Source organism: Papio anubis, chromosome 6, assembly GCF_008728515.1.
Source record: "Papio anubis isolate 15944 chromosome 6, Panubis1.0, whole genome shotgun sequence".
NCBI classification, from domain to species: Eukaryota; Metazoa; Chordata; class Mammalia; order Primates; family Cercopithecidae; genus Papio; species Papio anubis.
In genome coordinates, this window is record NC_044981.1 from 33,383,211 (window position 1) to 33,396,842 (window position 13,632).

At 56.4% G+C, this 13,632-nt stretch overlaps 1 protein-coding gene across 11 annotated transcripts in view; it reads left to right on the top strand.

The window, feature by feature from the left end:
- The window catches only part of ANKS1A (ankyrin repeat and sterile alpha motif domain containing 1A), a 193,717-nt gene that overhangs the window by 174,729 nt on the left and 5,356 nt on the right, over positions 1 to 13,632 (top strand). For all 11 annotated transcript variants that reach the window (XM_003897484.4, XM_009204965.4, XM_009204967.4 and 8 more), the window contains 9 exons: positions 6,036 to 6,134; positions 6,972 to 7,124; positions 7,276 to 7,383; positions 8,432 to 8,596; positions 10,082 to 10,207; positions 10,544 to 10,615; positions 10,848 to 10,934; positions 11,573 to 11,710; positions 13,418 to 13,588. In XM_003897484.4, the coding sequence (XP_003897533.1) occupies positions 6,036 to 6,134; positions 6,972 to 7,124; positions 7,276 to 7,383; positions 8,432 to 8,596; positions 10,082 to 10,207; positions 10,544 to 10,615; positions 10,848 to 10,934; positions 11,573 to 11,710; positions 13,418 to 13,588 (1,119 nt within the window). The remainder of the gene's footprint in view (positions 1 to 6,035; positions 6,135 to 6,971; positions 7,125 to 7,275; positions 7,384 to 8,431; positions 8,597 to 10,081; positions 10,208 to 10,543; positions 10,616 to 10,847; positions 10,935 to 11,572; positions 11,711 to 13,417; positions 13,589 to 13,632) is intronic.

Here is a 13,632-nt window from a genome sequence, read left to right on the forward strand (position 1 = left end):
AGGGCACCCAGCCACAATCGTGGGTGACTCTACAAACCCAGCCCCTTACCGAACCCCAACAGGCCAGGCTGGCTTCTCCCAGAGTCAGTCTGGCCCTCGGCACAGTGCCCAGGCTGTGTATCCGGAGGCCTGGGCCCACATCCTGACCCTGTTTCTCCCTTATTGGAGGCCCTGGCATTTCGAACCCACTCACCTCTAAGAATTGGATTCTGTACAGTTAAAAAGAAAGGAACGATGTCCCTTCCCTGAGAGGTGGAGAAGAGGTGGCCAGGAGGGGGGTCCTGGGAGAAGCATTTATACGTGATGCTGAGACGGGATTCTACGGAGGGAGGCAGCGTTGGCTCAGCTCAGCAGGGGTTGTGCCCCAGCCCAGGGCGGTGTCCTGCGCCTGCTCTCTGGCAGGGTCTGCCCGCACCCCCACACTTTGCTTTTGTCTTCAGCACACCCTGCCTGCCCCAGCAGGAAGAGACGAGGAAGACGACTGGGGTTGGTCAGACGGGGCCTGAGCAGTCCCTTTGCCATGCTCTAGTACCATGGCTTTGGATAAGTCCAGTCTGCTCTCCAAGCCTCAGTTTCTTTCTGTGTAATGTGGGCAGCTCCTATGTGAAAGGTTTATTGGGCAGATTTGTGCAGGTCATGGGTGTGAAGCCCCCAGCACAGGCTGGACCGTGGTCAGAACTCAGTGTCGCTGGCCTGCGTCTTCACGGTGAGCCAGGACAGGCCGTGCGTCACCTCCCACAAAGCCCCGCAGAGGGCGCCCAGGGAACTCTTGTTATGCCCAGAGCTCAGTGACCCAGGGGAGCACTTCTTGCTGTCCCCTTCCCTTGAGTTCTCAAAAGCCGGCCGGGGCCATGATCCCCGGCTGAGGAGCCAGGCCGCCAGGGGCCATCCCGGCTCTGCCGCCTCCGTGGGAGCACACTCTCCTCTGCAAAGCAGGGAGCAGTTGGACGCCTGCCGGCAATGTGAGGTCTGAGCGAGTCAGGACAGGGATAAGCCCAGATCCCAGGCGAAGACCAGTGCTCTGTCCCAGCTTGGCTGCTTGGAGCCCTGTCCCCTCTTCCTCAGGGACTGGACCCAAACCAGGCCAGGCTGGAAGACTAGTTGTGTGTTTCAGATGTCACTTGGAGTTGTGAAGCTTTTATCCAAGCTGAGACAATCCCTGTTAACTACAGTCCCTAGGACACTGAACCGTTGTACTTTATTCGCTTCCTAATTATAGAAGTTCTGCCATCTAGTAAGCACTCAGTAAATGTTAGCGTGGTAGCAGGTAAAGTAGAAAATCTCTTTTCCCCATGCATGACCCTCCTCGTGAAGAGGTTTCTAAAAGCCAGTGGTCCCTTCTCCCTGGGTAAAGAGGGTTGGTAACTTCCAGAAGCGTTTCTTGCCCTTTGAGGATTTGTGGCCCTGGGTGGTCACCACACAAGCTCGTCCCCCTGTGCGGAGATGTGGCTGCTTCAGGAATTGGGAGGACCCGTCCTGGAATGCACTTTGGCAACGGTTTGCCTTTCTTTTCTGTCATTTCCTTTATTTTTGTGTGTTTCCATTCATCCCTTGTTCCTCAAAACTGCACACAGCCCGCCCTTCTGCTGGCCGAGGTCTGGTTAGCAAAGGGCCTGTCTCCGGCGGATCTGGCTTTCCTGGCTGTCAGCCTTCAGGTGCCCTGAAAGCTTACAAAGGTTTCTGAGTCAATGCTGGGGTTGAGCAGGAGTTTAGAACATTACTGCGGTGCCGCAATCACTCTTGGACGTTCTCGTCCTCTTGGAGTTTTGAGGCAGGCTCAGCTCAGCTCTTCGCTTTGGTATCCTCATAATCAGGTAGAAAGTCTGGGCCAGAGCCAGGCGCAGTGGTGCACACCTGTAATCCCAGCACTTTGGGAGGTCAAGGCAGGAAGATTACTTGAGCTCAGGGGTTCAAGACCAGCTTGGGCAACATAGTGAGACCCCATCTCTAAAAAAAAAAAGAAATAGCCGGGCATGGTGGTACATGCCTATGGTCCCAGCTACGTATACGGGCAGCTGAGACGGGAGGATCACTCAAGCCCAGGAGGTCAAGGTTGCAGTGAGCCATCATACCACTGCACTCCACTTAAAAAAAACACATCTGGGAAGGCGGCTGCCTCTCTCTGCCGTTCTGCAACAGCAGACATTAGATTTGGTCCCAGAGCTGCTGTAGGAACCCTGTGGTGACTCTCAGATTTGGGGGTGGCTTGGCTGGGCTCAGACCTGGAGTGGTGCCCAGGCCTCGCCTGTGCCCAGCAAGGGGTGTGTTCTGCAGGTGCAGCGGAATGGGGGCTTCCAGCCTGGCTTCGGGGCTCTCCTCACCTGGGCTCTCTGAAGCTTAAGGCTGGCAGTGTCCTCTGTGGGACAAAGTTTATGTCACCATGCACAGGCTCTGGGGAGACTCCCGTGGCCAGCAGTCACCACACGGGGCGGGGGCCAAGCAAGTCATGGTCTGCATGAGCTGGCCCAAGTCACTTAGCCTTCCAAGTGTAAAGTAATGCCCACCACAACAGAGTACAAGTCCAGAAAGAGGCCCAGAAATACACAGGAATTTCAGATACCATAGAGGCCATTCCAGATGGGGGAAAAAGATAGCTCATCAAGAAATGGACAGCTTGCTGCCGGAGAAAAAATAAGGTTGGATCTTGACTCTTACACCTTACATCAAAATAATTGCCAGACAGATTAAAGATTTAGCTATAAAAAAGGAAACTTAGGCCGGGCTCAGTGGCTCATGCCTGTAATCCCAGCACTTTGGGAGGCCGAGGCGGGTGGATCACGAGGTCAGGAAATCGATACCATCCTGGCTAACACGGTGAAACCCCGTCTCTACTAAAAATACAAAAAATTAGCAGGGTGCGGTGGCGGGAGTCCTGTAGTCCCAGCTGCTCGGGAGGTTGAGGCAGGAGAATGGCAGAGCTTGCAGTGAGCCAAGATCGCGCCACTGCACTTCAGCCTGGAGGACAGAGCAAGACTCTGTCTCAAAAAAAAAAAAAAAACAAATTACAGGAAAAAATAAGGAAGAATGTAAAACACAGTCTTGGACAGGCAAGATCTTTTTAAGCCTGACAGAACTGAGAAGCTCTACAAGAAAAGTTGGGTACACTTAGTTACAAAAAAATAGATTTCTACATGAGCAAAGCCAGCATAAAAGCCAAAAGATAAATAGCAAACCAGAAAACAAATATCTAACTCATTTCATAGATAAAAGGTTAATTTTCTTTTTTTTTTTTTTTTTTTTTTTTTGAGATGGAGTCTTGTTCTGTCACCCAGGCTAGAGTGCAGTGGCACGATCTCAGCTCACTGCAACCTCCGCCTCTTGGGTTCAAGCGATTCTCCTGCCTCAGCCTCCCAAGTAGCTGGGATCACAGGTGCCCTCCACCACACCTGGATAATTTTTGTATGTTTAATAGAGACAGGGGTTCATCATGTTGGTCAGGCTGGTCTCAAACTCCTGACCTCGTGATCTGCCCACTTCGGCCTGCCAAAGTGCTGGGATTACAGACGTGAGCCACTGTGCCCAGCCAAAAGGTTAATTTGCTTTATTTTTTGTTGTACGTACACACACATATATTGTTGTTTCTGTTTGGAGACAGGGGCTCACTGTCACCCAGGCTGGAGTGCAGTGGTGCAATCGTGGCTCTCTGTAGCCTTAACCTCCCAAGCTCAAGTGTTCCTCCCACCCAGCTTCCCAAGTAGCTGAGACTACAGGTACACAGCACCATTCCTGGCTAATTTTTTTATTTTTGTAGAAACAGAGTCTCACTACGGTGCCCAAGCTGGCCTCAAACTCCTGGGCTCCAGTGATCCTCCCACCTCGCCTTGGCCTCCGAGAGTGTTGGGATTACAAGCGTGAGCCATTGCAACGGGCCAGTTTTCTTACTATGTAAAGAACTGCTACGTAGCTATGCAGAAAAGACCGACAACTTCATAGAAAAACTCTGAGGCTGTAAGCAAGTTAACTCCTAGAAAAGGAGCTCTGGGTGTCCCCAATTGTGTGGCAGCAGGGCCATGTGGACAGCATTGGGGCTGAATCTGGCTCCAAATGCACTTACCATATGACCTTGGAAAGTCGCCAAAACTTTGTGGGCCTCGGCTTCCTCAGCTGTAGGGTGGGAATAACAACAGCCCCAATTTTTTTTTTTTTTTTTGAGGTGGAATCTCACCCTGTCACCCAGGCTGGGATGCAGTGGCGGGATCTCAGCTCACTGCAAGCTCCGCCTCCCAGGATCAAATGATTCTCCTGCCTCAGCCTCCCGAGTAGCTGGGATTACAGGTGCATACCACCACACCCAGCTAATTTTTGTACTTTTAGTAGAGATGGGGTTTCGCCATGTTAGCCAGGCTGGTCTGGAACTCCTGACCTCATGATCTGCCTGCCTCAGCCTCCCAAAGTGCTGGGATTACAGGGGTGAGCCACCGTGCCCGGCCACAATAGTCCCTATTACTAAATGGCTTGGGCAGGTCCAGCATGGAGTAGGGAGGGAGTGCTTTGGAAATGCTAGATAGATAAAACGTCGGAAGATGCTCAGCGTCACGTCTGGATAAGATGATCCTACGCCGGTAAGACATGTGTAAATTGAAACCGCAGTGATAGACTCTTTCCCTGCTGTGCTGCTGACGGTGTGGGGGATCGAGCACTGGCGTCACTAAGAGCAGAAAGAGCTGTCAATGTTAAGTGCGCACACCCGTCAAGCAAGCAGAAACCCTTCCTCGTAACAGGCCTCGACACGACCCACGCAGGGAGGTGCTCATACGGCACCGTGTGCGGTAGCTGAAGTTGAAGCAAATGTCCTTCAACAGGGAACTGGCTGAATAAATTATAGCGTATTCCTAACCTAGATGATGCTGCAGCTTGTCCAGAGGAGGTGGGCCACATACGCTGCTGCGGAACAATCTCCTGTGTATATTCAGCGATAAGAACAAGGCACCGAGCGTGTGCGAGAATGGCGTTTGTGTGAAAATGCAGTGTGCAGGCACCTGCCTGTCTGTGCCCAGCTGGGCTCTGGGGACGTCCAGGAAGTGGCAGCAGCTGCAACTGCAAGGGGCTCCGTGGCTGAGGGATGGGCAGGACCTGTGAATTTTGTATCATAGGCCGTACTATGTATTTTAAAATTAAATCTGCTCACACTATCTTGCGACTATTGTAATTAGAGACGTCCTCGCAGGGGGCAGGAGCATGAAGGAAAGAGGCTGCCCAGGGTCACATCTTAGCTCTACCACTAGATATGTGATGTCAAGAAATTGCTGACCTCTGTGTGCCTCAGTTTCCTCATCTATTAAAACAGATTAATGGGATTAACAGAGACCCTAACATGCAGGTTGTGAGCATGAAGTGAGATGTGCCAGGTGACAGCTTTCAGCCCTGTCATAGAGTGAGAAAGCAGCAGGAGCACCAGCCTCCATCCCCACATCCTCTCATCGTGCTTAGCGCTGCCGGTGGGCGCTCCGTGTGCCTCTCCACCCTCAGCTGCTCCATTGAGGCCAGTGGAGGCCGCAGAGAACAGCGCGGACTGGGCTCAGCTCTGACCCACCCTTCTCCCTGGGACAAGGACGCCCTTCTCTGACAGTCTCCTTCTTGGGGTGAGGCTGGCTCCTCGGGTAGCCGCCCCTGTCACCAGCTGTCCACCTGAGGTGGTTGTTACAGCCTTAGAATTATAAAATCCTGTCCAAGAGGAACCTTGGGATAAGTCCACCCGTTCTTTATCTTGGATGCCTGGAACCTGCTCCCCAGAAAAATGGACACACACTCGGGGGGCCAGGGCTTGTGGCTGGGCCTGGGCAGGCGGTGCCCCCACCCTTGTGTGCCCTGCCGGCCTCAGCACCCTGTGCATATTCTGGAGCCCCAGCTCTGCCCAGCTCCCCTGGGAGCCACCTGGATGGGCGTGGGCAGTCTGGGCAGACTTGTCCCCATGCCCTCTTGGTGCCTGCAGTGAAGGAGAATTTGGTGCGGGGCCCTGAAAGGCCCACCTGACCTCCTCAGGGCCACCAGCTGTCCATCCAAGAGGGGCCCTGACATCCACTTTCTGCTCTCAGGGGTCTAATGTGATGGAAGAGCAGGACCTGCGGGACATCGGCATCAGTGACCCACAGCACCGGCGGAAGTTGCTCCAGGCGGCACGCTCCCTGCCCAAGGTGACTGTCGCCAGCCCTGTAGCCTCAGCCTGTGTGGAGCCAGGGCCACCTCCCTAGCACCACCTGCACCATGAACAGGGGAGGAGCAGGGCTCCAGCATAGCGGGGCCTCTACTCCTCACCCTAGGAGCTCCAGAAGGGCCGCACACAACCCTGTTTGCTTCCTCACTACACCCTAAGGCCTTTGGAGAGCCAGCAGAGCCCTAGGGCAGGGAGTGGCTCCTCCGGGGTCATGAGGAGGTTCTGGGGGTCTGCCGGGCTCGGGAGCTTGGCTTGGCCTTTCACCCAGAGCCCCCTTCAGGGTCTCTCTGGCTCACTCGAGCCCAGGCCAGCCTGCACTGAGCCTTGGCACCAGGCCCCTCCCCAAGTGGGCTTGAGGGAGGTACCGTCTTCCCTGGGGAGCCAGGAGCTGGTGGGCTCGAGGCTCTCCCCTGCGCTTGTGCTGAGTCCAGTGGCCCCGTCCCTTCTACCTGCCCAGAGCTTGGGAAGTGCCTGCTCTGAGGGCACACACTATCCTCTTGTCCCTCCAGGCCCATGATCTCAGTGGAGCTCAGGGTGGAGGCGTTCTGCAGACCCCCCTCCCTACCTAGGCTTGTCTGCTAGGGCCGTCTTCCAGCCCTGTTGGTGCTCCAGTGGCTCCTGCTTTCCCCATGGGGAAGCCGAGACCAGGGAGTGATAGGAGAGGCTGTGTGAAGAGAGGGACTCGAAGGTGCTGAGGACCCCAAACATGCAGGACCCCCTTGGCCACAGTCTGTGTGAGCTGGCTGGGTCTGTGGTCCTCGGGTCCCTCTCCTGTGAGTGCTGAGATGTCAGTTTTGCCTCCCTCCTTGCCCTGTAGGTGAAGGCTCTGGGTTATGATGGGAACAGCCCCCCTTCCGTGCCCTCCTGGCTGGACTCCCTGGGGCTGCAGGACTACGTCCATTCCTTCCTGTCAAGTGGCTACAGCTCCATAGACACCGTGAAGAACCTCTGGGAGCTGGAGCTCGTCAACGTGAGTAGCCCCTGCGTGGCCCAGCCTGGACCCTCCAGAAGCCTGAGCTTCCCTTAGGGGCAGCCTGGCCTAGCAGAAGAGTGCTGGGGGCTGGAGCAGACCGAGTGAGTTGGCCACCTGACCCGTCACCTCCCCGCTCCTCATCACCCAGGTCCTGAAGGTCCAGCTGCTGGGCCATCGCAAGCGCATCATCGCCTCCCTCGCAGACAGGCCATATGAGGAGCCGCCCCAGAAGCCCCCCAGATTCTCCCAGCTGAGGGTGAGTCAGGGAAGGATGAAAAGGAATGTCTGTCTGTTCTCTGTGTTTGTAGGAATTACATAGAATTCTTTAGGATTCTTCAGAGACTGCACCACTGTAGTGTAGGAGAAAGCAGCTCCAACAAGGAGAGAGGAGCACAGGAGAGGGGGTTTAGAGAAGTTCCCCGCCACCCGTTTCTATTTGGGGATGGCCTGTCAAACACATAAAACTTGGGGGATATTAGGAAAACACCAGGCCGTGCCTGGGCATTGAACTCAGCTCTGTGCCTGGGGACAGGGAGGGGCTGGGTCGGATAACACCTGAGACAAATCCAAACGGCCAGGACTTGCAGCCTGCTGCGCAGCCCCCACATCTGAGTTCGAATTCCCAGGCTCGGGTGGCTGAGACAGCTGCATTTTAAAAACCTCACCAGTGATCTGTTGCTCCTGCCGGTAATTCCTGACTGCAGAAATGGGTTAGACCCAGAGCCTGCGGCTGAGGAAGAGGTCTCCCCCAGCCCCAGGCCACAGCGTGCAGGAAGGGTGGTAACTGGGGCAGGGAGCCCTCGGGTGCACTGGGCAGGTCTCACCCCATTGAACCCTCAGGGGCTTTGTGAAGTGGGTCCTGTTCATCCTCCTTTTACAGATGAGAAAGTGGAGGCCCAGCCTTGCTCTGGGAACCAAATACACAACTGACATTCAAATATAGACACTGAGAAGCCCGGTTTTTATTCTGTGGGGGACAGTGGCTTTAGGGCCCTGACTGACAGGGCTACATTTTTTCTCAGGAGGGTGCTTTGGTCATGCGCAGAGGCCTGCGATGGATCAGGACAGAAGATTTAATCTTTTATAAACGCAAAAGTGGCTTCCCCACCCTCTTTGGGGACACTAGTGGACGGTGGCTGCGTGGTGCCACTTGTCTGACACCCCTGTGGCGTTGGCCCCTTCGATCCCTGCTGCTTCTCCTGGTGCCGCTCCCTGTGCCGTCCTGACCAGCGGGGCTGGCTGACACCTGTAGCCGGGCACTGGGCCGAGGGTTGCAAGTTCCACCTGGATTTCTCCCTCCACAGTGCCAAGATTTGCTCTCCCAGACGTCATCCCCGCTGAGCCAGAATGATTCCTGCACTGGGCGGTCGGCTGACCTGCTGCTGCCTCCAGGGGACACAGGCAGGAGGCGCCATGACAGTCTCCATGACCCCGCGGCCCCCTCCAGAGCTGAGCGCTTCAGGATGCAGGTGGGGCAGGGCGGGTAGGGGGTGGGGAGTGGAGCTGCGGGTAGGGGGTGGGGAGTGGAGCTGCGGCCAGGGTCTACCTCATTCCTCTGGGCGGGACAGGGCCTCCCAGAACCACCTGCTGCCCCGTACCCGAGCACAGTTGGGCTGGCACCAGAGTCAGGAGGCACCAGCCTGCTCTGCTCACCCACACCCAGCCCCCATGGTGCCGAGCTCAGGCCGCACAACTCATTTCAGCAGTCGGCTGCCAGGGCCACTCCTGTGGCCTGCACTTCCCTCCCTCAGGGGTTCAGATCCCGTGTCCACTCTTTCTCTGTGGCCTCCTGCATCCTGCCCTGCTGGCCCCAGAGCCCTCTGTGTTCTCTTGGCCTCTCTGAGCTCCTTCTTGGCCCCTTCCTTCTCTGCTTACCTGCGTTGTTCCCAGAGAACTGCTTTTCCTGCAGCCTCACCTCTGCAGCGTTCTCTTCCTCCTGCCCAGCAAAACCGCAGCAGACCAGACTCTGTTCTTCCCGTTCTCTGCCTGCAGCCCCATGGGGGCACCTCTGGAGACACCTCCTGCGCTCGCGGTGCCCGCTCCAGCCCTGGCCGAGGTGGGCCCGTCTCACATTCCTGGCTCACCCTCTCGGCATCATTTCCAGGAGTCCTGGATTTACTCAGGACCTGCCTGTCCTGCCTCTCGCCTTGTACGGACCCTAGCTTTGTCCTTTGTCCTCTTCTTGGCCTGTCAGACACAGGATTGGCAGGTGTCCCTCAGGCCCCTCTGGGTGACTTCAGCTTCACCCCTGCCTGCTTCTCTGACTCTCACTTTTCACTTCTGGCTCTCGGGACTTCCCTTCCCTTTCTACAAGCACAGCCATGAGTTTTAAAGGAAAACACATTGTCCAGCAATTCCGATGGCTGCTGAGAGGCTCTGCACACTGCTGGGAAGGGAGGGCCTCAGTGTTTCCTAAATCTTTTCCTTCCTCTCCATTCCTTCTACCAGCACCCTGGGCAGGGACCCATCATCTCTTGCCTGGACCGCAGTGGCCTCCCCCTCCCTCCAGCTGCTGCCAGAAGGATCCATTTGAAATGCATTCCTAGGCACGGGGGCTTCACTGGCTTCCCAGCTGTGAAGATCCCTCTCAGGCCCTGGGCTGGGCCCCAAGGCGTCCCAGGGTCTCATGACCGCTGCTCTCTCGTTTGGTCTATATGCAGAACAGCCTGGCAGCCTGTGCCCCGCCCTCCCCACAGACTCTGCCATCTCCTCTCTGGTCATTTCCCATCTCCTTTGAGACTTGTCTCGGACACCACAGAGACTGTCCTTCCCGAGCCCTGCTCTCAGGCGGTGCTGTGGCTAGCACCTCCCCTCTCCCGCAGTGGGTTTGAATTGCTAGTCTGCCCCTTGCCATCTCCACTTGACCCCTGAACTTGCTGAGGTCACTGGCATCTCACCCTTGGGTGTGCTCCTCTGGAGCAAGGGGCAGGTGTCCAATTGCGTGTGTTCTGCAGGAGGAGCACCGCGAGGCCAAGCTGACCCTGCGGCCCCCCAGCCTGGCAGCCCCCTACGCCCCAGTGCAGAGTTGGCAACACCAGCCAGAGAAACTCATCTTCGAGTCCTGTGGTTATGAAGCCAATGTGAGTTGCTCTCACCCTCCCAGCAGGGCCGGCCTCCCTGCTCCTTCTCGGCCAGGCACCTGCGGCTGGGTCCCAGCAGGAACTCCACAAAGCCGGGCCCAGGACTTGCGAGCTGTTCTCCACTCTTCAGCCACTCTTGGCGGCTAAGGCAAAGGGGTGGAGGCCTCTGGGTCCTTTAGCCAGAGAGTTGAATGGAGGGCCTCTCCAGCTGGGGCAGGGGAGGGGGTGTTACCGGGACGGGTAACTACTTGAGTGTGGGACAGTCCCAAATTGGCTGGGTCACCCCTGCATGGAAACGCAGGATTTCCTAAGCCTGGCCACTGCTCATCCCCACAGTATCTGGGTTCCATGCTGATCAAAGATCTGCGAGGGACAGAATCCACACAAGACGCCTGTGCCAAGATGCGGGTAGGGTGCCTATATGGGTTGGAGGGTATCTGTGCGGGCTGGAGGGTGCCTGTGCGGGCTGGAGGGTGCCATGGGACTGGCTAGGACAGAAGGCAGCAATGGGGACAGTAGCTACAGTTGCCTGGGCCCTGCCGTGCTATGTAAGGATGGGAGGGAAGCTGGCACCTGCGGAAGCCCAGGAGGCTTAGCCCTGAGTAGGGGCACTGACAGGGCCACTCCTTGTTTCCTGTAGAAATCTACCGAGCACATGAAGAAGATCCCCACCATCATCCTGTCCATCACATACAAAGGTGTCAAGTTCATCGATGCCTCCAACAAGGTGTGCTGCTTACAGGGACTCTTGGCGGGAGTGGGACCCACGTCCCCATCAGACCCACAGGGCTCCAGGGCAAGCAATCTGGCTGCCTTCTGTCATCCCTTATCTCCCTGGAGGGTCCCCAGTCCTCTTATTACTTCCCACTTCTCCAAGAAGCATGTCTGTCATCTGTTGGCCTGGGTGCCTGCTGTCAGCCCCGTCCCGCCCTAGTGGAGACTGCTGTTAGCTTCTCCACCTGGGCTCCGCTGGCCACGTGCCTGCTCACAGGTCTTCACGGGTGTGATTCCCTCCGTGAGCAAAGGACTCCCCTGTGCGCCACCGCGTGGGATCCCACCTACCTGACACCCTTCTCTCTTTGCCCCCACCCTGGGAGGTGGGAGAGGCTGGGGAGAGCTTGTGGTTGGGTGTGAACATTTTACTGCCTTAGTTGTTGTGGTCAAGGGTGGAGACCTCAAACCGAAATCGGGGAAGGTTAGATACCATCCCCCACCCCCACCAATAAACACAATGAGAAGATGAAGAGGGCTTTGCTTGATGCTCTAGGCTGGGACAGAGAACAGTGACATGGTAACAGGCTGGGGTGGGGGGTGCCAGAGGCATGCCTGAGCCTGAGAATTCCAGAGCACGGCCTTGCCCAGCAGAACGTCATCGCAGAGCACGAGATCCGGAACATTTCCTGTGCGGCCCAGGACCCGGAGGACCTCTGTACCTTTGCCTACATCACCAAGGACCTGCAGACCAGCCACCACTACTGCCATGTGTTCAGCACCGTGGATGTGGTGGGTGGGGTCCTGGGGCCGGGCGGGGCGGGCTTGGGTTACTAGCCCTGAGGCATCCAGCCCCATTGCAGGGCACAGATGCGGCGCTGTCCTGGCCCCTGGCCAGTGCCTGGCAAATGTTTGGTTCATGAATGGAGCCCAGCAGCACACCAGGCCAGTCCCCTTTCACAGTGATGAGACTGATACACAGAAGGAACAGAGACCGGCCCAGGGCACTAGGGACAGGGGGTTCCAGCTTTTTTGTTTTGTTTTGTTTAAAGAGATGGAGTCTCGCTATGTTGCCCAGGCTGGCCTTGCACTCCTGGGGTCAGGCAAGTTACCCACCTCAGCCTCCCACATAACTGGTAATAGGCATGAGCGACCGCCCCTGACTTTCCAGGTTTTCGGCGAGTGTTTTCTTAGGTCAGGCAAGGCAATTGTCTTCCCCGGCTCGCTGCCCTAGCTCTCCAACCTCTGCCTGGGCCGCCTCCCAGACATGCCCTCTACTTCCCTCTTAAGGGCAGCTGTGCCCTCTTTGGCAGATTTTCTTGCCTCAAATTCCTGCTGAGGCTCGACTCTGGGTGCCACTGGGCCGAGGAGAGTTCATCCTCACACAGCTGCCCACAGGGAGCAGACCAGAAATGACAGCCACAGGCAGGGGTTCCCTGTAACCTGCAACAAAGCCTGGGAGTGGCTCCAGGCTGCCTCCTCACCCCAGGAGGAAGTCAGAGGGGTCCAGGTCTCTGCTGTCCTCAGAGATAGCGGCTGTTTCCAGAATCTCTGTGGCTCCTGGAGTACAGGCAGCTCTGGGCATCCTCACACTCCCAGGACCTCATCCATCCCAGTCCTCTGCTTGCTCTGGGCCAGTGAAGGTTAGGAGGAGCCAGGCTTTGCCGCTTGCTAGCTGTGTGAGCTTGGAAACATCACGTCTGCCTGCTTCCTCATCTGTCTGGAGGGGATATAACGTGGCCCACCTCAGGGGCCACTGTGAGATGGATGAGGTGGTCCACACAGCACAGTCAGTGGCATTAACTTGTTGCTGACTTTTCCCACATACACTCAGTTCTGCTGTAACGCCACATAGATGCTCCTAACCACTGTGCTGTGTAAAAATCACACAATAAAAACCACAGGGTTTAAGGCAAAATGGAGTTAGGGGCACAGCACTCACAAACTTTGTCGGTGACACATTAAAAACAAAAGCACTAGCACCACTTATATTAAATGGTTAAGAAACACCCAAGTACCACCTCAGGCATGGCACCCTACCGTGGGCTTGTAGCAGTGTGCACCTGCCTTCCCCACAGCTCAGCTCCCGGCCACATCCTGTGTAGAGCGGGGAGAACAACAGAGACCTAGGGAGAGGGAAAGGAGGGAAAAGTTGAAGGGAGTTAGGAGTGCTCCCAGGTAGACTTAGAGGGGGACACGTGGTCCCTGCGAGGAGGGTCATATCCAGTGTGAAGCTATGGCACCAGGTGTGGTGGGGTGGGGGGTGTCTCTGTCTCCTGGGGGCTTGGTTCAGCTGGCAGCAGTTTTTGCATTTGCCTGGTGTTTCTATCCCATGAAATCCTGCAGAAGGAAACTGTGTGTTATGCTCAAATTGTGTCTTTTCAAAACCAGTGTTCTCTTCTTACCCCAGATGCTGCCTGTGTGCTCAGGGTGGGGGTGAGGACAAGGGTGAAGCGGCTCCTGAACCAGGCGCTTAAGTGGTGATCTGCTTCCTCCCAGAACCTGACCTACGAGATCATCCTGACGCTGGGGCAGGCCTTCGAGGTGGCCTATCAGTTGGCCCTGCAGGCCCAGAAGTCCAGGGCAATGGGCGCCTCTGCAGCTGAGATGATTGAAACAAAATCTTCCAAACCGGTGCCTAAGCCTCGGGTCGGCGTGAGGAAATCCGCAGTACGTGGGCCCCGCTGGACAAGACCCCCCGTCCCTGGCCCCGG